Raw genomic sequence first — 23,589 nt, forward strand, 5'->3', positions numbered from 1 at the left:
GCACAGCAATAAATGTTAAATATCTGACACGCCTCACCTCAAGAATTCTAAATGCTATTCAGTCAGAGAATTTTTGTCTAAAATAACTCATTAGTCAAAGAGCCAGACTTTGCTATGCCCCACCGATAATCCCACTAAAAGTGACAGGAATTAGATTTGAAATCAGGTCCTCCTCAACATAAATGAGGGCACCAGAATTTGGCCCATGATGAATACTGGGCCAAATTTATCCCTACTGTAGCTGAAATATGGTGGATTCCTGACGATATTTAGACCTGGTAAAATCATTCAAAATGGTCTGGTAAAAGTATGTAGGTTTGGGCCTAGTATAAGGGAAAAAAATCTGCTACAGAAGTTTATAGGTTGGGGTCTACATAACTCAAGGAGATGGCCAGCCAATTTCGCAGCCAGATCGCAGGGCTGACCCCCATTTTTGACACCTTATCATGGTGGGCCCCCCTCTGATTAGCCAAGGGGCCTGCTGGGCCTGCCTCCCACCACTGATTTCAGAGGTAAAGTGGGCTGTCTGTCATATGACCCCTTCCCTCACCACTGATTGGCCAAAATGGCTGTCCATCATGTGGCCCTACCCCTTGTCACTGATTGAATAGGGGTGGAGCTTCATGACAGACAGCTCTCAGACAATCAGCGGCAAGGGGTGGGGGCGGCAGCCATCTTGCAGCAGCCCTTCATGCTGGCAGCCCCCCACCTCTCTTTCCCCCACCAACTACATTGGGTAGGAGAACTGCTGGCTCCCACTGGAGCCAGGATTATATTCTTAGTAAGTTTACACCTGCTTCCCACCCCCACAGATTTCATGAAGATCACTTGATTTTGCGATTTCCACGAAAACCATGCAATTGTGATTTGGGTAGGTCTCTATAAATAAAATCAAACAATAATGCAAATGATAGTAAAGTAAATACAGTATGTGTGAGCTTGTAGGAAAATGAGTGTAAGGGATAATACAGTTGCTATGATTGAATTATCAGTATTTGTCAACACCTAGCTGAATCTAAGCTAAACGTTATGCTCAAAGTAAGAATAAGCCGAGTTGTTTCAATTATCCCAGACTCTGCTGTTCTTCCTGCTTGTGAGAGAGGAGAAGAGAGAGAGAGGAGGGGGATGATCAGCATCCCCAGCTTACTCCAATGCCAGCGACACCCAGAAGCAGTGCGCAGGACATGTCCCAGCACTTCTAGAGCAGCTTGAAGCTCCGGATTAAAGGAAAGCAATACGGGGAAGGTACTTCTGGCCCCACAGGGGCACAGGGGTGGCAGTGTGCAACAAAGGGAGAGGGCTGAGCGGCTCCCAGGCAAGGAACAGCCAGTCAACAAAGCAAAGCAGCTAGCCCAGCCCAAAGGGTGCGGAGCTTGGAGGAGCACCAACTACAGGATACAGCAGCCTGCATGTACCAGACCAGCGATCCAGGCGTACAGATGGATGACTAGAGACATTGCAACTTTCAGGTCAGTGGGACCCCAGAGTGGAGATGGATCAGGAAGAGAAACCCGAAGCTGGGACACTCTCTGCCTCTTCAGGGTTGAGGTTTGCCCCAGAGGTTAGAGTTCAGTTTGGGGCAAGTCCCTACACCCCAAACTGTGTTGCATTGAGGGAGGAAGGGCTCTTGGTGGCCCCAGAGTAATTGCTTGAGGCCCCTAGACAAGAATGGAAAGCCTAGTGGGACTGAGTCAAAAGCCTCAAGTGGAAGGACTAGGACTTAAGTCTACTGCACAAAAGGACCCCTGTTAGGGAAGGACATATTTTGATGGCACTGAAGTAGGTTGTCAGTACACTGATTTTATATGATAAGTTCCAAGATCACTGATGCAAGCAGCTGGATTACTGGTTGCTTGGAGGCTGGAAGGGTCAGTTAAAGAGACCCCCCCTATTTCAACTGCTGTTTAAGACAGTATGCATAATTTGGGTCATCTGGTAGTCTCAACAATGTTCATCCTTGTCTGAGACAGGATGTGGTTAGGGTGGGATAAAGGGGAGGTTTGGAGATGCACAAAGAGAACAGGGTGAGGCATCTAGAAGGTCGTCTTTGGGGAACTGGCTCCTAAAAAAATTACATCAAAGTCATGGCAGGTTAAAAATTCAACACTCTAAAGGTGGGCCAAGCGGCCTAACCTAGGTCCCACCCTGTCGCCACCAGTAGGTTAGCGATCCCTGGGAAGGGGTCAGAAACCATACAACACCTACAGTCGGCACACTGCTGTACTCACTCTTTTTTCTCTTTCCCAGGGTATAAATAAATTTTGGAAATACATGACATGAGAGATTGGGGAAGTTTTAGTACGATACCACTTACACTCATTTTCTGGTGACCTACCCAGCATCTAGTGGTACAATCAACATTACCAGTGACTTTGGTTTGCTGCTTCCAGTATGTTTTCACCTGAAATTTTATCACAGCTGGGAAACAAGAACTTCTGGCAGAAACTCTGTAGATAAAAGTTTATTTGTCCTAGCTTGTAGAATCTAGCAAAGAAATTAATGTAATTTGAAGACAATATTGAAGTATATGTATTAAAGTATTTGCTATGTTGCCATTATGTTTGCTATAATGTTTACCTGTTGTAAAAAAATTCTGCCATGCATGGTTGCCAGATAAAAAGTGTAGTTATATTGGGTGTAAGAGACTAGGGACAAATTAATTCACTGATGGTAAAATAAGCACAAGATAATGGTGAATCCTCTGATAAGTAATCAGAAATTTCTGAATATGCCTTTGGTTGGCTTAGAGTTCTATAAGGCATACTTAATGATAGAGCTCCTTTAGGAAAAGAACGATAAAAATATTAAAAACCAGCATCAAGGTTCAACATCTAAACAGCCAAAAGAAAAGGCATATTCAAAATAACAATGACAACTAACTACAGAAATTAAAGAGTACCATAACCTTTCCTCCAGTAGACTTGCTCTGCATATTTTAATACCATATGTTCAGATAGTTTTTTTTAAAACCTAACTACCAACTGAAAACTATAATTACCATTCAGACAAAAATATGAAATCTTTCTAAATGAATGTAAAACTTCAAGGCCTTGTGAAGGTCAAATATTATTCCCAGGAGTGTCATCAGCTATTGGAGAATGTAACCTACAGAAAAAGCAGTACAAATTATAATACATCATACTATAATGGTGAATATTTATGTAACAACTCATTTGCAAAAGGAACAATGTTTATTTTTCAGATTAATTAATATCTCAGAGCATCCTTATGCTCTGTCCTTTATAATATACATAAATTAAAGCTGCAGTTCTTTTTTGCCAGTTTCCCTTCCAACCATAAAATATGCTGATTGTTGGCTGCTTTCTCATGAGCGGCAGGATGTTACATTTGTTTAATTTATTTTAAAACACAGTATTTGAACATTCTAAAAGATAATTGTGAATTAGACATAATCATCAGTCTTCATTTAAGCTGTTAACAGCCAATCTGCTGCTTTCTGGAATCAGAGAATTGAAAAAAATAGCAACCAAAACACAGGTACAGTCACCCACAACGAAGGCGTGTATTACGGTGGGTGGGGGGGCTTCAGGGGTTAATCAATTGTGAAGATTTGTGTGTCTGTGTAAGAGAGGTAAAAAAGACCAGAGAAGCTCAGAGTGAAGGCAGCAAGGAAGCACCAGACATAGACATTGACAAAGACAAAGACAAAGATACTCTCAGGGACCCAGTGCGACAGCCTTCCATCTTCAGCTCCCTCTGTGCAAAGATGAAGTCTATTTCCTACCTATCGGGACTTTTTACCATCTTGTACCATTTACATTTTTCCTAGAGCCTGATGAAGGGACTTTGACCCCGAAAGCTTGCAGAAAAGGACAATTTTCTTGCCATTTTCCAGTTGGACTAATAAAAGGTATCATTTTGGAAACAAGAGTTCTAGTTTTTTGTATGTCTTTTTGTCTCAGACCAACACAGCTACCAAGTACACCCCCCAAAAGTTACTTAGAAATTTGCACAAAGTATTTCCAAATTGATTCATCCTGGGTGCAAGGGAGCACGATATTTTACACTGTTGTACGTAAACAGGATTTTGCTCAAGAAAAGTACTAAAAAGCGAAGAAGAGGCTTGTGACCTGATGACCAAGGTGTCATCATTGTGTTCTGTCAACAAAAACTTGCTTCTCCCTCCACATTCTCTTTATTAGTAACATTTTCTGCAGCTCCTTAGCCCTCTGCCTCTAATCATTAACAAATTTGTCATTTTCAAATAAAATTGTCAAGTTTATGAGAAACTTTAAAATCTAAAAGAAATTAAATACAAAAGACAATTTACTTTCAAATTCAATGCATTGTTTCAGTTGTTCTTGTTTCTCTATCATACTTGCCTATATTTTATCCCACTTTAGGAGCTTTTTAAGGAAAGAACATTCATTAGGTAGGAAGATGACTCACTTTTTTCAAAATTTCAAAATGCATAGTCATTTAGAAATTCAGAGAAAAAGGGTCTCTCTCATTTCAACCATTTTCAGTTTTCAAATTGAAAACACATAGAAAAAGCAGAAAAGTGGGACAACATATTTACCCTATCTTCTCATAATTTCCCTTACTTTTCCAGGAAGAAAATACGAGACAGAAAACAGGGATTTATTTTTTTTCCCCTTCCTTTCTTACTCTTTCTTACTTTCACACTTTTTTATCGTGTGAAAAATGAAGAGACCAAATACCAAAATAAAAAAAATTAATTTCCAAAAAGTGAGATGAAATGAAATTCCTTTAAAATAAAATAAAACAACATAAACATTTTCATTCATTTCAAATTCAAATGAAAATACCTATTTGAATAAAGCATATTTCTAACTGAATCAAAGTGAAAATTCTTAGTGATTTTTTTTGGAAAAATTTAAATTTGTATCATTTAGATATTTTCCACTATTAATCATAAATTTTGAATAGGCAAAAGGTAGGACAAGGTGACACCTTGGAGAATGCCTGATTTAGAGAGGCATGAGCTTTCATAGGCAATAGCCTACTTGGTCAGATGCTATCTAGTGAATTTTGAATAAACTCAAAATTTGAAAAAAAATAAAAAAATTAAAATGTTTGAAATTGTTCACTGTTTTTCCACAGCTTTAATAAATTGTAATTAGCTCCTCAAAGCAGAGATACTATTCTGTGTTAATGCTGAAATGGCATCATGTTTAGACCAAAAAGGCAAGAAGACAACAGAGAGGTTCTCTTAGACTTTTATTTTGCATTTCATCCTTTGGATGCATGTGTGAGAGAGACAGAAAAAAATGGCTTTCTGGCTAGGGAGCTGTACAGGCAACCAGGAGTTCCTCATTTTGCCACAAATTGGCTATATGATCCTAGGAAAGGTTAAGTTTTTTGCCCTTCAGCTTACCTTTCCTATGTGTAAACAGAGATAACAACATGCCTAAAAGGGTATTATGAGGCTAATTTCATCAATATTTGTAAAGGGCTCCTAAATCACACCACAAGTATAGTTAATTTTGTCTTTACTGGAAGCTACAGGTAAGTACATTAAGTCAGCACTTAAGTATTGGGGCTGCCTTCTTCTAATTCTTAATTCTGTACCATCTGCTACTTTTTCAAATTAATTAAGAGAAAAAAAGAGAAAGACAAGTACTGAGTCCAATGCCCACAGTTTCTTTTTCTTTCTTTACTTTTTGTCTTCAAGGGTAGATCATCTCTTTTTCAAATATTGATAGCTGAGGTTCTTTAGTATTACCTAGAGCATTTCATTTCATAGATTTCATAGACATTAGGGCTGGAAGGGACCTCGGAAGATCATCGAGTCCAGCCCCCTGCCCAAAGGGCAGGAAGTCAGCTGGGGTCATAGGATCCCAGCAAGATAAGCATCCAGTTTCATCTTGAAGGTGTTCAATGAAGGCGCTTGAACGACCTCCGGTGGCAGGCTGTTCCAGACCTTGGGGGTTCGGACAGTAAAGAAATTCTTCCTTATGTCCAGCCTGAAATGATCTTGTAGTAGTTTGTGACCATTCGACCTCGTCATCCCTTGGGGCGCTCTGGTGAACAAACGTTCCCCCAGATACTGGTGGTCACCCCTGATAAACTTGTAGGTGGCCATCACATCACCCCTAAGCCTGCGCTTTTCCAGGCTAAAGAGCCCCAGGGCTCTCAGCCTGTCATCGTAGGGTCTGCTTCCCTGACCTCTGATCATGTGCATGGCTCTTCTCTGGACTCTCTCAAGCTTCTCCACATCCTTTTTGAATTGTGGAGCCCAAAACTGGATGCAGTACTCCAGCTGCAGCCTCACTAAAGCCGAGTACAGGGGGAGAATGACGTCCCGGGATTTGCTTGAGAAGCATCTATGGATGCAAGCCAGCGTTTTGGTCGCTTTACTAGCCGCAGCATCGCATTGCAGGCTCATGGTCATCTTGTGGTCAATGATGACCCCCAAGTCTCTTTCTTCCATTGTGCTAGCCAACAAAGCACTGCCGAGCCTATAAGGATGCTGCAGGTTTTTTTTCCCCAAGGTGGAGAACCTTGCATTTATCGGCGTTGAACACCATCAGATTCTCGTCCGCCCACTTGCTGAGCCTGTCCAGGTCAGCCTGGATCATCCGCCTGTCTTCTGGTGTGGATGCTTTGCCCCAAAGTTTGGTGTCATCTGCGAACTTGGCCAGTCCGCTTCTGACTCCAGTGTCCACATCATTAATGAAGATGTTGAACAGTATGGGTCCAAGGACAGAGCCCTGGGGGACCCCACTGGTCACAGGACACCACGATGAGTGACTTCCATCAATTACTACCCTCTGGGTCCAACCCTGGAGCCAATTTTCCAGCCAGTGGATCGTGGAGGACCCAAGGCGACAATTGGCCAGTTTCTCCAAGAGACGATCATGGGACACCAGATCGAAGGCTTTTTTGAAGTCAAGATATATGACATCAATCTCTTCTCCCTTGTCCAGGTGATAGGTCACCTGGTCGTAGAAGGAAATGAGATTGGTCAAGCAAGACCTACCCGCAACAAACCCGTGCTGGCTATCCCTTAAGATGTTGGTGTTGGCCAGTCCATTAAGGATGGCCTCTTTAATAAACTTTTCTAAGATCTTCCCCGGGATAGAAGTCAGGCTGATGGGCCTATAGTTAGCCGGATCCACTTTCCTCCCTTTCTTGAAGATAGGCACCACATTGGCCTTCTTCCAGTCTTCGGGCACTACACTAGAGCGCCAAAAGTTTTCAAAGATCCGTGCTAGAGGCTGGGCTATGATGCTCGCCAGCTCCTTGAGTACCCTGGGGTGAAGATTGTCAGGGCCGGCTGACTTGAAGGTATCCAGCTTCTCAAGATGTTCCTTCACGAAGTCAGCATTAATGGAGGGCAGGGGATCACCCTCACCCGGACTTCCCAGGCCTGTACTACAGACAAGCTAATCTCATATAGTAATAAAGGCATATATGTGGTTTAGCTGGTACATGGCCCTGGCCTTCTGTTTAGGGGTAAATTGATGCTGTTACAGGCATTTATCCTCTTCTAGCTATCCCAAATAATATAATTTCTTATTGGTGATAAAAAAGAGCTTTATTAAAGATACTTCATGTCCCATCCACATGGCCTCAGGAAGTAGTATCTCTTATTTTGTCATAATTTGGGCTGACAGAGTTAATTTTCCATTGCTTTTTGCAAAGCAAATCAGTAGAACCTTAGTTCCAAGTCCCACAGCAGCTTGTCTCCAGACTTTATATACAACTATCACTTCTCAACACAGATAAGTTAAGTGTATGACTAGAAAATTAGAATCCACTTCTAAAGCAGCATTAAAAGGTCAATTTAAGAACTGTGCCTTTTTTTTCTTTACAGTCATACTTGCATTCCTTAGATAACACATCTAATTAATTTATGCCTAATTTATGATTATTAACACGACCCTAACCCTGCCTGTGTTCAAAGCAAACACTTTTACTATCGACCCCACTGAGTTGCTCAGTGCATTATAACATCGAAAAAAGTGATGATTTTTTTCTAAACAACAGGTCTTTGACATGCAGTCAAAACCTTTCTCCTGCAAAGCAAACAGACCATAATCTCTACACTTTTGGAGTGCCAAACTGCTCTGAAATAGCTAAGCAAAGGGCTCAGAACCAAAAAGACTCATGCAGAATGAGAAAGAATATTGCAGTTGTAAATAGTTCCCCATCCCTGCCCCCCAATACACACCAAGCTCTCCTGGCTCTGCTTTTTCATGCAAATATAGTGTTTGTCAGCACAGGGAAGCTTCCCTGATTGAAGTTATCCAAACAAAAAGTTGCCTTGTGCCCACTGGGTAATTCCTTCATTTCATGTGCTTCTCAGAAGAGGAGAATTCTGCAGCCTTGTTCCTTTGCTGGTGAACAGCTGTGCACCTTCTTTCCTGCCACCCCCTCATCTCCTCACCCCTCTGAAAGCAAACAACGTTATCTCTGTTTTACAGATATGCTTAAAGGAACTGGATCAGACAACAAAAGAAAGTTACCAGCCAGCAAAGTGGAGGCTTAATTGTGCATCCAGTCAAAAGGAAAGCTAGTGCACACAGCCCTGGGATCCCATAATAAACCAACTTTTAATGACATCTTTCTTTGGGAGCCTGTTCAACATGTCATTCACAAGAAGCTTCCTAGATGTTGCCTGCCCTACTTAAAGCAATAAACACAAGAGAGCTGCAGTTAACCAGAAGTTTTATCCCATTCCCTACATAAAGTGAGACTGACACTGATTTCTTCAAAATACTTCTCCAAGCTCATTAGAGTCAGGAGCAGTAGTTAGTTGGTTGCCAAAGGTTTAGATGTAGTGCTAGCTGACAGATGAGGATGGAGGGGTGCCAGAAAGGTAAACAGCAAATCACCAAGACTGCAGCAGTAGCAAGTACTGAAGGAAAAGATGTGACTGAATCCCCCCTCAGATATTATTTGCACTAAGCATTAAGTACTGCAGATAAAGAGAGACAGCAAGGAACTATTCCTATATGTGATCCTCATTTCAGGAGGACAAAGTATTTTGGAGGAGATCACTCAATTATTTTAATTCATATTATACACGTGTTCATTGTCTTGATTCAGGATTGGGGCCACCTTTGAAACACTATGTATGAGCTAATCCATTACCCAACAAAAAGTGAGCAGTTACAGGAGGTAAAATTTACCCCTAAACAGAAGGCCAGGGCCATGTACCAGCTAAATCACATATATGCCTTTATTACTAAATGAGATTAGCTTGTCTGTAGCACAGGACTGCAGATTCTAGGACTCTGCCTACGGATATTTAGCTGCTGTGTCAAGTGATTCTGATACCAACTATTTGAACTATATATGAAGGAACAGAGTAATTACAATGGAATTGTATTAACTTGATATAAAAAGGGTTGAAGTATCTCTTTGATTAAGTACAGGCTTGTTATAGAAAAGTCTTGCAAGAACATAAGGACAGCTTAATCTGAAAAAGAAAACTTACAGCTTTCTATCTGGTTGTAGTTATTAAAGTTACCAATAAAGCTAAAGGGCAGCTGACAAACTGACAGCTACAAGCCTGGACCGCATGCATATGTATATTTTCTCTTCAAATCAGTGTGATAACTACACCTACAAACAGTATATTTTTACTCTAAGCCTTTGGTTTAGCTGTCCTTGCCAGAGGCATTTTCAAGGGTTTATGACATTTTGTCTGTTGTATGCCAGATACCATCAGATGTCCTGGCATGGAGGCTAGTAAAAAAGAAAAAAAAAAAAAAAAGAACAAACGAACAAAGAAATCTCTTTATACCTTCTGGTACTTTTCATTCTCAGTGGTTAGAAAAGGATAATTATTATAAAGGCCCATGTACATGCCACTGGGGCAATGGAGGCAAGCTCCACTGTTTCTTTAACTTTAGCACAAGGCGGAGGTAATAGGGTCACCACCACCCTCTGGCTGCCCTTAGCCACAAGTCGAATATCACAGCCTAGTATTGTATTTAACCAAATCCAAGAAACCTTAGAATTGAACATGATCCCCCCCCAAATTAGATTCTACACATGGAAATTTTGTTATAATTTTCCATGTACAGAGGACTGTCTTAAAAATCACCCTCCTCCCCCTAACACACACACACACACACACCCCACCACCACCACCGCAATAAGGAAAGCAGTGGCAGCGGAAGCAGAGAGTGGCAGAGTCAAGTGGCCTGACCCCTACACCTTGTCCCCTTCCACCTATCCCTCCTACCAGTTGCCCCTCCTTTTGCCTGTGTGCCCCTGCCTTTGCCCCGCTACCATGTTCAGGGGTAGAAAGTTTGTCCACAAAGAACAAGAGGGTAGGAGGAAGGGACACTGCATCCTGGGATGCAGGAGGACTGAAGCTTGGGCGTCTTATATCTGGGAAGTGGCCACATATTCATGGAACACAAGCTGGGTACCATGGATCAGAGGTAAACTTGCCCTGGAGTGGTATAACTTAAATATACCTAAAGGGTACTTAAAACTATTTTACACATCTTCATGTGTGGACAATCCAGGGGTTAAGAACTCTCTCAGCTGCCTAAACTTAATGTGTAACAAAGCTCTGTGTCATACCTTATTTTGTATGTATGAAATCATAAACATAACTTAATTTCTAACATTTTTTTCACTCTTTAGAGTTAATTAAGGACCAAAACTTTCATGGAAATCATTATCATAATTCCTTCTAGCTTAGTTTTCTTTAAAAGTCCCAACTACGATAATTTTTTCTCTGTCTTTTTAATATTTTATTCCTAGAGAACTTAAATTAAAATCCTTGAAGAGCATCATTTCATATAAGAACAGACTTGCTCCCATTCTGGCAATAATGTCCTGTTAATCGTAGAAGAATGTTTTTTTTTCTAAATTAATTAAAAATTAGAAAAAAGAGACATTGTTCATAAGAATGCTGATAAATGGATTAAAACTGAAAATGCAAATATAATTGCAAAGGCCTTGATATCCTTAACGTTGCCTTTACTGTAGCTATGTTAGTTTTGTAATATCTAGTCTCAATACTCGTGCTGTAATCAAACTGTTTTATTAATTCTGGGTCATATGTTTTATATATTTTTTTATTTAACATATGGTAAAATTTCTGACTTGCTTGTTTTCCATATTAAAACACATGGTTAGAAGACCTAAAAAAGGAACTAGCTCGATTGATTAGGGAATACATAATGATCTATACAACCTTTCACTTCTAGGTTACTCGTTTGAATTGAATCCTGGTTTGTATCAACAACAATTATGATGCCCTTTTTAGTGGGTTATCAGAAACATCTTAATCTCTATCTAGTCCCAAATGGACAAGTGTCCCACTACCAAAATTTGTAGCTTTGCAACATGAGAAGATACACCTAGTACTGCAGGGATCAAGAGACTTCAACCAGGGAGAACAGATGTGGGCACTCCATAATAGACTGAAGCACATTAGCAGAGCAGTAAAGGGAAGTCTGTGCATTCAATGGGCCCCACACAGTCTGCAATCAGGACACAATGTGTGTCTCTACACTGGAATAGCAGTGATCAAGTAGGCTTGAAGCACCTGTATCAGAGAACAGCCAATTTAAACCTGAGTTGAGGTTCTATCAACATTCAGCTGCCAGGGGTCATCCAAGAGGTGTACTAAATCAGCACCCCACCTGAACAGCCTGCTTGCTGACTTTTCCAAGGTGTGCATTGCACCACTCCAGAGGGACTTTCTCATTACTGAGGTCTCAGATTCCATGGTCTGGGTTCCACAAGCTTCCAAAACAGCAATTTCCTGTACTTACTAGGTCTTGGGAATAAATAGATGTTTAACAGAAAATAAGCAGCACCTTCTTTAGTAGGTAGGTCTACATACCTCACATATTGGCTATGTAAAGATCATCATTAGCACTTGATTTTCAAGGGAAATTAAGGAAGTTAGGCCTTCACTTTCAGTGGTCATTGGACACCTAATCCTTCTGAACCTCTGAAAATTGTATGCTAATTCCATGAACGGCTCTTTTCATCCAACTTAGGTAACCCATCTGCTAGCACTGTAATGACTTTATATTTCATCACTCCTTCAGTTGGCGAACATCAGAACTCATGAACTAATCCTTGGCATTTCTTGGGCAGCTCATACTAAGTTCAACTGAAAGCACTTACCCATTAGGCCTGAGGTCAGGCAGTGACCTATCCAGTGGCAGGCGATCACTTAGGTAAGCATTGTAGCCATAATACTGGAACTGTTTAAGGGCAATACGTCTGTTCTCAGGACTAAGGTCCTGGCCCCAATGAGCAAAGAGGGATGAGTCCGTGAAAGCTTCTGCAGGGTTTTCTTCTGGTTTAGGTGGTGCTTCTGTAAAAGACAAAGATGGAGAGAAATATTTTTAGACTTTTAGTGCAAGCCAGGCAAGTAGCCACTTTCGTAGCAAGAAGAGAGCAAAGTGGCTTTCAGGAAACAAAGCCCATCGAAAATCCAATTGCCTTTCAATGGGCTTTGTTTCCTGAAAGCTACTTTCCTTTCCTTTCTGGAAACAAAGCCAATCATACAGCATATGGTTCCTGTTTATTACATTCTTGAGATTTCAGATAAAATGTTCTAAACCCAAACACCTATATTAGTACTTGATAGCATCCACAGATTAAAGATTAACAACACTAGTTAAACAGTTCTTACTCATGATGATAAAATCAGGTTAGGAATGGGACTCTGCTTAAAATGGCTGTGCGCTGGACTGTAATGCTAATAAGCATATTTTTATTCACTAATATTGACTTTTATTTAACCTCATTGAGCAGTTTTAAAAATTAAACAAAACAAGAGCAAGAATAAAGTCTTATAGAGGGAGCAGAGAGCATATGCATCTCTTCTCTGTACAAAGTGCACAAAATAGTTACTGAACTCTATATATAGGGATTTTTGTAATTTACAGATGCAATGCAAAGAAAGCAAAAGACAGCTATTTAAGTTATAGATACACATCATCATATTTAAATATAGAATCGATTTTAGTCATATAGACTCAAAAGTTTAATAAATCTGATCTATTCCTTCTCTAAGATGCAACATAAAGGGATAAGTTACTCTGGGAATCTGCAGCACACAGGAGTTCTGAAAAATTGGTGTCAGATTAATCAAATAGAATTGATTCTGATGGTGAAAAACTTCTAACTTGGTGTTTCACCAACTCAATGCTTCCAATGCCTTAGAGCAGTGGCCAATCTGTACTGACCAACCAAGTGGCACAGCAGTCTCTATATGTGGCACACAACAGATGGGGGAGAGGACAGGCAGACTGGGGAGCGACAAGTAGGGCAAGTATCATAAGGCAGACCTCAGGCAGAGAACAGAAAACAGAACATCTGAGCATGCAGAGAAAGGAGATTGGAGAGGCATTCAAGAGTTTAGGGCTCATTTGTGGCACACCTGCCAAAGAAGGTGGCCCTCATTGCCTTAAAGGACTTTCCAGGATCTTCATTTAAAATTTTTATTGTTTTTTTTCCACTTGTGGCCACCTCTTGTACCTTAAAATTATTCCAGGAGAGTACCATCTCTGGAGGCAGTGCTGATGCACATGTCATGCTTAACACCAACAGAATCACAAACAGAGACAAAAGGCAGCTTCAGCCAGACAGATAGGAATACATAAAGAGGAACAACTTATGTAATGATTGTGTCTACCACCCAGGTTCATAACTCCCAACTCATGACAAGAAGCCCATCCTTTTATCTTTTCTTTTAACACAAATTGAGAAGATTAAGCTGTTTGCTTACTATGAGATGCTCTTCTTTCCTTGACAACTCTGACAAGAGACTAATGAAGGACTGGGTGCTTACAGTAGCTTCCAATCTCTGTAAATATGTAGTGTTTCTTAATCTGTCATGGCACTTTGTGAGGCCCGAATGCTGGAATGAGCTCCATTTCATTTCAAGGATGAAAGTCATGCTAAGTTCTCAGTCAAATAAGAAGACAACCCTGACAGGTCTGCTACCAAACAGATGAAGGTAATATAAGAAGAGAAGACAGACTGTTTGATCCAACATGACTTTGAAATGAAATTTAATTAGGAAAGATCAATGAGTGCAAGCTGATGTTCAGAAGGGCACTTGGAGAATTTTCTAATTTGAGGTAGGCAGGTTAATTTTTAACTATTAAGCCAAGAACTGTAAAAACAGTAGCAGTGACAGGTGAAGCTAGTTGTTTCTTGACACCTTCCTGATGTTCATATATGCAGCTTCTGCTCACATAAGCAATCTCATTGACCACAAGAGGTACTGAGTCCATACAGTCCCTGACACAAGCCAGTGGGAACTATCAATGCCCAACACTACTCAGGGCCACGCAGATATCCGAAGTCAGGGAAACATGAACAAGTGTGTTTAATTTTAAGCATGTGCTTAAATTCTTTGCTGAATCAAGACTTATCTTAGGTAAAAGGAACAGGAATAAGTTGTTAAGATGTTTAGCTGTTAACTAAACATACAAACTGTTAATGTATTTTCACACACAGGATGAAGAAATGGGACACGGGGAATGCAAGATAAAGAAAAGAAAAAAAGAGGGTAAAAATTATGAAATAGCTGGGATGAGGATAGAGGTGAAGAGGTAAACAGGAATTTGCTTTGTAATTACCAATAACAACCTGAAAAAAATCTGTTTTTACATTTGAAGTGCCAAATCCTGCACACAGATAAATGCCAAGGATACAGATAAGGGCAGAATTTGGCCTGAAGAGAATTTAGGGCTCCTGAAGGGTGCTAAATATATAGCTGTACAGAAGGACTCACATTTACCAGGTCATGTACAACATGGGCAGTCCTCTACTAGTGTCATGTCACTATTCATAAACCCCGACCATACTCTCGATGTCTGTCAAAAATGACAAGTGCAAGTCACTTTAGTTGGTTTTTGCAACACTAACATCCACAAACAGACAGCTGATTGACTTTAAACAAGCCATTTCTCATGGTGCAGAAGAGCCAGTTGGTAAAAAGTTTGTGTCACTATTGGCCACAGGCCAAACTTAGACCACTTGTGAAGAGGTGAAAATCACTCCATTACCTAGATTCTCCCAACCAGGAAGTAAGACAATATATGCATCCTTCCATCTCTCCTGTTCTTGTGCCTTCTGTCCTTCAGGCAAATCAGCAAACTGTCTGATCCTAGCACAGGCGACTGATGGGGGGAGGGTGGCGGGGCACGTGCCCTCCTTGAGATTGGCCCCCGACTGCTAAGGACGGGGCAGTTTTTTTTTTTACCACACAGGCCAGCAGCATGTTCGGGGGAAGCAGGGGCACTAAGCTGCAGCACAGAAGTATAGGAGTGGATATGGGGGTTTTGGCCTGCCGCCGGGACTGCCCACAAATTGTGACCCTCCCCCAGACTCAGGAGTCACCAGATCCCAGACCCCTGGATCCCAGATCGAAAAACACTGCCAGGACCCTTCTCCTACAAATATTTTGAGAATTATAGTTCTTCCAGTAAAAAATTAGCAGCCTAACTTACAGGAGTGTCACCTGCTTTAAATCTTGGTGCAGAATCAACAGATTCAAAAGAGAAAAGTCCATGGATAGAACACCAGTGGGTTATCCATCAAAGTCAGAAAGCAAATGCAAGCAATCCATACAGTAACAAGTTGACATTTCTGTAGCTCTGTATCAAAAATGACCCCATTCTGACATTTAAAGAAAAAAAATTAAGAAAAATTTTCTCCAAACCACACATTATTCCTAAAGGTCTTATAGTTATTCATTACAAACCCAGAAGAGGATTGCCTAATGTAAGATCAACTCTTATCATTTCTTGCAGGTTGTATAGTAGCTTCAAATAAAGAAGTATAAATAAAATAGGAGATTAGTGATAATAGATGGATGAATACACATTCACCTGTAGCTACAAACATAGTTACTTTTACACGTATCCACAGCACTTCTACCATCCCAGAAACTACTGGCCTCAGAGATTCACTCACATGCAGCATCCACTGATTTTCACCCAATATTTCTGTGTCCAAAGGCATTTTCTTAAGAGATGTATAAAACTCTTTCTATTTCCTCCTATAAACAGCATTCTATAGACAAAATTACATCTCCAGGATCTAGAATCTCAAGTCACTCAATGTCTGGGACGATAAACACATTGGTTTTGAAAATTCTTCCAAATACTTGCCAAAACATAGCCATTTTTCACCAACAGAGCAACCATTTTATTTCAACACAGTACCAAGGGCAGAAACAGAGGGGGTGCAATGGTTCAGCTGTACCCCCACCCTTCTAATCTTGTTATTACTTATTTGCCCTATCAATGAATTGCAGTTAACCCACATGATTAACATGTTAATTGGGTCAAGTTAATTTTTTTAATACGTTAATCACGCACATGGTTTTGGAGCTCATACCTGGGCCCCACTCCACTATCTCTGGGCAGCCCAGAGGGGCAGTGGTGGCAACACAGAGGACTGCAGGGCAGCAGACAGACACATGAGCAACCGCAGCCTTTGCACACTCCCAGGGCAAAAGCATCAGGGTGCAGAACCCCATCCCACAGCAGGCAGCCCACCTATGCTCTACACACAAATCCGGGGTACACACAGTGGTGGGGAGCCCCTGCCCCTCCTGCACCCATGGATGAGCCACCTGCAGCTCCATTCCACAACCTGCCGCAGCTCTGGGTCCCATTCACTCCAGCACCTGTCCCTGTCCCTGCCCCACTCCCTCCCTCACTGTAGGGACCCTCTACTCCCACCCCTTCCTCTCTAGTGTGGCAGTATGGCAGTGTGTGTGTGTGTGTGTGTGTGTCCCTCACTCCTAAGCCACAGGCCCCCCCCCCAGCTGCTGCCCCTCATTCCTGTTAGGGTGTGTGGGGACCTCCCCCTCCCTAGGCTCCAACCCCCCCCCACACACACACACAGCCCCCCACACTTGCACAAATCCCCCCCCACACACACACACAACACTCCACACCCAAACATACAAAATACCTGCATAATTTTGAGTTTTTCTGCACATAATTTTGGAGTTTTTAGCTGTGCAATTAAAATTGCAATTGTGACTAATTTTTTTAATCACACAACTAATCGTGACCAAATTTTTTAACCATTTGACAGCCCTACTTCTTATTGCTAAGAACTACTTTTAAACAAAGTTCAAGGGCAGCTGACTAAAGAGAGGCAAAGTTACTGGTCCTGTAAACTGCCCCCTCCCCCCATCAATCCTGGATCCACCTCTGCACAGTGCTAGAGGAGAAATTAAATGCTAGCAATCATTAATGGGAATTTGAACTGATGGGAATAAAGTGTGAATTTCAAAAGGTAGTATTTGCCTCTCCTTCATTGAGCTGTCCCTTGGGCTTTATTTAAAAGTAGTTCTTAGCAATGACAAGTAATAAACAAGAACGATATAATATGGTTAACAGTCAACAGGAGCTTCATCTGTCTTTGTCTCTGAAGAAAAAGTATGGCCTTAAGTGTTATGCTTAATTTTCCTATTTGGAAATAGGAAGATGTTACTTAACAATTCTGAAATTGCACGAAATAACCATAGAAAGCAAAGGCTAAAAAGTACAACAATCAGTAATACTGATTAAAGCAATACTGATTTTGACATATTTATCAGCTCTTTTAACAATGGGGGAGAAACTCATTTTTCCTAAAGGAAGTAGACCTAAAGCCTGCAACAGATTGTTGCAAATGTTAGTGTGGACCTTACAACTATTAATTTCTCTATGCTCTGTAAAAGGGATAGCAGTGTTTTGGCATGGATAGGTGGAAGTCAAAGGCAATTTAACGTGTTGGCACATAGCTACTACAGTGATGCTACCATAGATGTAGCATAGCTAAATTACTGAATTACTAAGATGAAGATACCAGATCGTCAAATAGGGGACTTTAGGAGCTACATGTGGTAATTAACATTGGCTTAAGACTGAAAAATTAAGCATAACTGGAATAAAAAGTGATATCTGGAATATCTGGAATTAAGCATATGTTAACATTATGCGACAATATTAGCAAACTTTTTCAAAAGAGAAGTGAAGATTATTGTATCAAACTGTAATGATACTGGGAATCTAGGTGAAATAGGTGGAAAGTAATTATCCAAATTGTAATATTCCCAAAACTGCCCCAGGGAATTTTTCAGATCCATGAGAACAGACCTAATTTTCAAAACTCATCAGAAAAATGGCATGTACGTCCAAAGCAATGGTTCAACAAACTACAAACTTAGTCACCAAGGGCATCTATACATGTGCTCCAGGATGGGGGGGGCAGCACTTCAATTACAGTGGCTCTAAGAGCCACTTTAATTAAAGTGCCTGCAGTGTCATGTGTATTCAGCCTCCCATGCTTCAAAATGACAGCAGAGGCACTTTACCTAAAGCTTGTTTGATGAGTTTTAAAGTGCCCCTGCTGCTATTTTGAAATGTGGGGATGCTGAATACATGTGCCATGGAGGCTGCTGGAGCATGCTAATTAACACACAGCAGACTCGGTTAATTGAGTCTACTTCAATGTGTGCCAATTAGCATGCATTGGAGCAGAAATCCATCATGTGTATAGGTGCCCCAATATAACTTCATTCTGGCCCTTCACATTCCTAGGATTGCTCCCCTGTAAGTATTGAACCCATTCAACTGTGTCTAGCTTTTGGGATCTGAGAATGATTATTTGGTGTCATCACACATCCAGTTATTGCTTCAAGTTCAAATGAGGTTGGTTCTTAGCAATCTGGTTGCTAAGAAATTAGTGTAATTACAACAAAAACTGAAACTTTGTAGACTGCAGAGAAGACTGTATGGAGACTTCACTTCCATTAAAGAATTAAGATATTTTGATGGTAAAGGAACTGGAGAATAAAATTTTCAGCACCTAAGTGATTGGTTGCCTAACTTATAAATAGCCGTTGCAGCTGCCTGGGTCATACCAGGACTTCAGTTTTCCAGGGCTTTTATACAAATTTAACCAAATGATTTCTCATCCAACACACAGTTATGATTGGCAATTGTTTGGTTTACAGAAATGGTTTCTCTTGAAAAAGAACAACAGTGCATTCATAACCTCAGAAGTCAGAATATTGCAAGTGCTTTATTATCCTCTGTGCTGCATCATCAGGAAAAACAACAGTGCCACTGCTAGTAAATTTTTTCTGAAAGTTATTTATTTGCCTAAGCTGTATAATGTATCAGTTTCCCCCAGTTTATTACATATGCTAAATTGGTTCTCTGTGTTGACATATTTTTCATTATTTCTCCATAAGAACCACTATTTCACTTTGAATTTTCATCATATGGAAACAGTCTCTTTAATTATTACAAATGCCATCCCAACAAATCCTGTAATAAGGCCTTGCAGTAAAGAGCCAAGAGAGGAGATACGCGTGAAATGTGCAGCAGAAAGACAACTAATGAGAACTGGGGATTATAGTGTAATATTGCAAAGCTACAGTAATCAAATAAAAGCATGGGATAATACTACTGTATGACGGGCTAGTCAGACTAGCAATACCACATTTACAACCACAATATGCACTTTTCAAAATGTAATCTCCCTTCAGATTGATGCTGATGACAGCAAAGAGAGTGATAACAAGAATAAAGACTTTTCAGTATAAGAGCAGACTGGCATTATTTTATTTTTCTTCCATGAGGGCCCTTTCAAAATCATGCTGAGTTACTAGGCATCAGTGTTTTTGCTTTGCTGTGCATACAGACCACCCCTGCTTCAGAAAAAGAGGCTTCTATGAGTAGTGGGGGTGCCAATTACAAGGAAGAAAGGGATCACCCTAAAATAATGGAAGAGAGTGATGCAACTGGATTCATACAATCATGGAAAAGCAGGGTGGGAAAAGACCTCAGGAGCTCATCTAGTCCAACCCCCTGTCTTAAGCAGGATCATCCCCATCCAAAGCACCCCAAGCAACTCCTTATCCAAGCTATTACTAAAACTACACAGGCGATCTTGTCACACAACCACAGAGCATAGTACCCTAGAGTGCCACAGGTAAAGAAGAGGTACAGTGGTGACTCATGTTCTGCAAAGGTTGTTAAAATACTCTCAAGAGATACAAGGAAAAGGGCCATACCCACAGCTATAGAGGAAGGCCACAGTCCTTACCATTCCTACCCTTTGGATAAAATTACCTTCTGATCCCAAATGTGGTGATTGGTCTGACCTTGTGCAGAGAGGCAAGACCCTCTAACCAGGAACCAACTGAGAGAGCACCTGAGGCAGAAAAATATTTTACATGCAACCCTTTTCAAATAAATAAAAAATATTTAAATAGTGATGCCACAAACTTTGGCTAATATGAAAATGCCTTCTCTGGTGTTAGATCTGGTTTCCAAGATGTTCAGTGTAACACTCTGCTGTCAGTTTTAAGAAGTGTCAAGAACAAACCGAAGCTGTCCACATTTCAGATTAACCAATCCAGGTGTAACAATTTCCTTGGAAAGTCCAGGCACACAGGAACAAGTGTCTGGACTTTGGTAAGTAACTTTTGAGCTCATGTTCATTTCTTTTCTCAGGTTCTTGTCACTTTATGTTTTCAACCTAAAATGCAAGAAGCATACAGCTCAACTGTAATCCAGGCACCAGGTACCTACCCTCACTTGTGTAAAATCAAACTGCAAATCTCAGAGAACTATGGCTACAGATGTTTTATTTATCCTGGGATAAACCATTTTATCCTGGGATAAAGTGCAATCATTCAGACATCCATGTCTGTTGTCCCAGGATAAATCCTAAACAGGTTCACAGGATAAGAAGTGCTAACAGTTTACCCCAGGACATCGGAAAGTACATCTAAATGGTTAACCTGGGATTAGAATCATTGAATCAATGGCAGAAAAGTGTTGGTGTATTCAGTTGCTCACTAAACCCTGATCTGAAGGGTGAAGTGTATATGTCAGTATCTCCGTTCTGGGACAAACGCAGGCATAACTTTTCCAGGGAGACATGCAATATTTTTTCCTAGCCTATAAAAGACCAATCAAAATTCATTCTTCTTTCCACTTTTGATATTCAGCATCCAGGGCTTTATGAAATGAAGACAAACCACTGCAAAATACTCTAAATAGTGTGACAGATGTAAACAGAAAGATCTTGATAGATTGAAAAGCTGGCTAGAGGCAACAGGATGAAGTTTATGCAGACAAACCCAAGGTGCCACACTTAAGAAAGAATAATCAAAAGCAGAAGTACAGAATGCAAGAAAAACTGGCTGGGTGGCAGCCCTGCTGAGCAGGATCTGGACGTTTTGGCGGATCAGATGCAACATGAGTCAGCAAAGTGATGCAGCTCTAAAAAAAAGGAGATGCAATATGGAGCTGCATATGAAGGAGTATTAGGTGTTGAACATGGGAGCTAATAGTGCCATTCAGCACTAGTTAAGTGTAATTTAGGCAACATATTGTGTGCAGTTCTACATTTTAAGATGAATGAGGAACATTAAGAGAGGGTCCAAAAGCAGGTGACTAAAGTGACAAAGAGGTTTGTAAGTAAGCCAGACAAGGTAAGGTTGAAAGAACTAGACACATCCAGTTTGCAGGAAAGGTGATTAAAAGCGGGTCATGATAGCAATCTTCAAATATCTGAAAGGTTCCATGAAGAACTTTTCTCTCTTGCTGCAGAGGGAATGATGCAAAGCAATGGCTTCAATTTGCAGGAAAGTAGATTTGTATTAGGAACCAGCAAAACTTCAAACAGTAAGGCAGTCAAGCAACCCAGGAAGTTGCAGAATCTGCTTCATTGGAAGTTTTCAAGATGAGGTTGGATAATCATTGGTAAGGGAGGACTTGGGACCAGTATTCCCGTATTCATGCACAGAGCTGGACCAGATGACCCTTCAGTTCCCTTCCAATTTTATGATTCTGTGAGTCCTTCTGCATAAGTAAGAAAAATAAGGGTTTGGGAATTTTAAATGTAGATGCATGATGTATCTAATGGTAGTGGAAGGTATCACTCAGTACCCTTGCACTCAGGAGACATACATTCCACTATTCCTTGCCTTTGCCATTAACATGCTTAATAGCACTGAGCAAGTCATTTAACCTTTTATGGCTCTGCTTCCTTTCACCTTGTCTGCCTGGTCTATCTACTTCCTAGTTTCTTGTGGACAGGAATTGCTTCTCATTGGGTGCATCTACATGAGACACTTTACCACACAGTAAACTAATTGACTTTGTGGTAAAGAGTCACTGTCTACACATGCAGGTGCTTACTGCACAGTAAATTAGTCTACTGTCTGGTTAATCTGCTACCTGAAAAAGCAGGTAGCCAAAGCTCAGCAACCAGGGTGGCAAGCAGAACCTTGGGTTGGCACTCCCAGGGCCCAGGGGTGGAGCAGCCCTGGGAGTGGGCACAGGCTCTGGCGTTAGAGTCAGAGAAGGCTGTGCCAGCACTTTGCAGACTACTCTGGCCAGAAATGCAAATGGCCAGGGAGCAGAACACCCCTGACCCCAGGCAGCTGTGGCCAGAGCCTCCAGCTCCCCCTGGCTGCTGCAAGAGGTAAGAGCAGGGCCACTATGAAGAGCAAATCTGCTCCCAAATGACTGCATGTGTAGATGTTTGCCCAGGGCAGGTTTTCTGCGCCCTAAATTACTGCACAGTATACCCATGTAGCATTAACTGCACATGCAGATGTGCCCACTTTGAGTGAAATTCTAATCCCATGAAGATAACAGGAGCTGATCTTCAAGAATATACCAAGATTTCACCTAAGTATGGTATTCCTATACTGCTAGCACAATGGAGTTCCACCTAAACTGAGGCTCCTAAGTGCTATTGTAATGCAAATAAATTATTATTACTTGTTATTAACACTGCGTCCATTTCTTGCCTCAGAAGGATGATCTCTTACCAGACACAATAATATAGCCTCTAACAGACAAGGCGAGATTTCAAATGTTCTTTAAATTCTAACACAAGGGAAGAATTACCATATCAACTTTCACTGGCAGTTGCAAGTCTTATTTATGCTCTTGCTACTCTCTACATAGGTCTAGTTAAAAGAGTGTTGTGTTTATGTTTGAAAGATGGAGTTTATTACATACATAAATGTATACACTATATTATATAACAATTATGTAGCAATATATAATAGTATGAGTTAATCTGTTACAAGAAGGTGAAATGGAGTAGCATATAGAATATAGTAGAATATACTGAAATATAGTAGAATATACTGAAAAACCAAAATCAGTAATGTAATTTCTTGGGCAGTGAATGCATGGGCATGTTAGTTTAAAAATACAGTTATATAATTATATGTAGTAGATATAGTTACACACACACACACGCACACACACACACACACGTGGCATCATGCTACATTGTACTAATCAATCCCACCATTCAAAAACTTTCTGCTGGGCTCCCTCCCTGCCAGAAATGCTTAGATAAAATTAGATTTCTGATTATACTAAGATCCAAGAGCTCTTTGAATTCTTATGTTGAGGATGATATTATCAAGTTCCCTCAGCTGTGAAATAATGGGATGAGTTAATATATTGAAGAGGTTGAAATGGGGATAGCAGCATTAGCATGTTGAAAGCCAACACCATTAATCTAATTTCTTGGGCAGTAAATGCAGTTTGGGTGTGCTGGGTTTGTTTTTGTAAATACATTTAGGGTATTGATAAGAGAAAGCAGTTCCTGTAAAGGTCC

At 40.8% G+C, this 23,589-nt stretch overlaps 1 protein-coding gene across 6 annotated transcripts in view; it reads right to left on the bottom strand.

The window, feature by feature from the left end:
- Positions 1–23,589, bottom strand: part of GALNT18 (polypeptide N-acetylgalactosaminyltransferase 18) — a 546,174-nt gene that overhangs the window by 302,725 nt on the left and 219,860 nt on the right. For all 6 annotated transcript variants that reach the window (XM_059722681.1, XM_059722676.1, XM_059722677.1 and 3 more), the window contains exon 2: positions 12,091–12,283. In XM_059722681.1, the coding sequence (XP_059578664.1) occupies positions 12,091–12,283 (193 nt within the window). The remainder of the gene's footprint in view (positions 1–12,090; positions 12,284–23,589) is intronic.

Source organism: Alligator mississippiensis, chromosome 2 (genome assembly GCF_030867095.1).
Source record: "Alligator mississippiensis isolate rAllMis1 chromosome 2, rAllMis1, whole genome shotgun sequence".
Classification (NCBI taxonomy): Eukaryota; Metazoa; Chordata; order Crocodylia; family Alligatoridae; genus Alligator; species Alligator mississippiensis.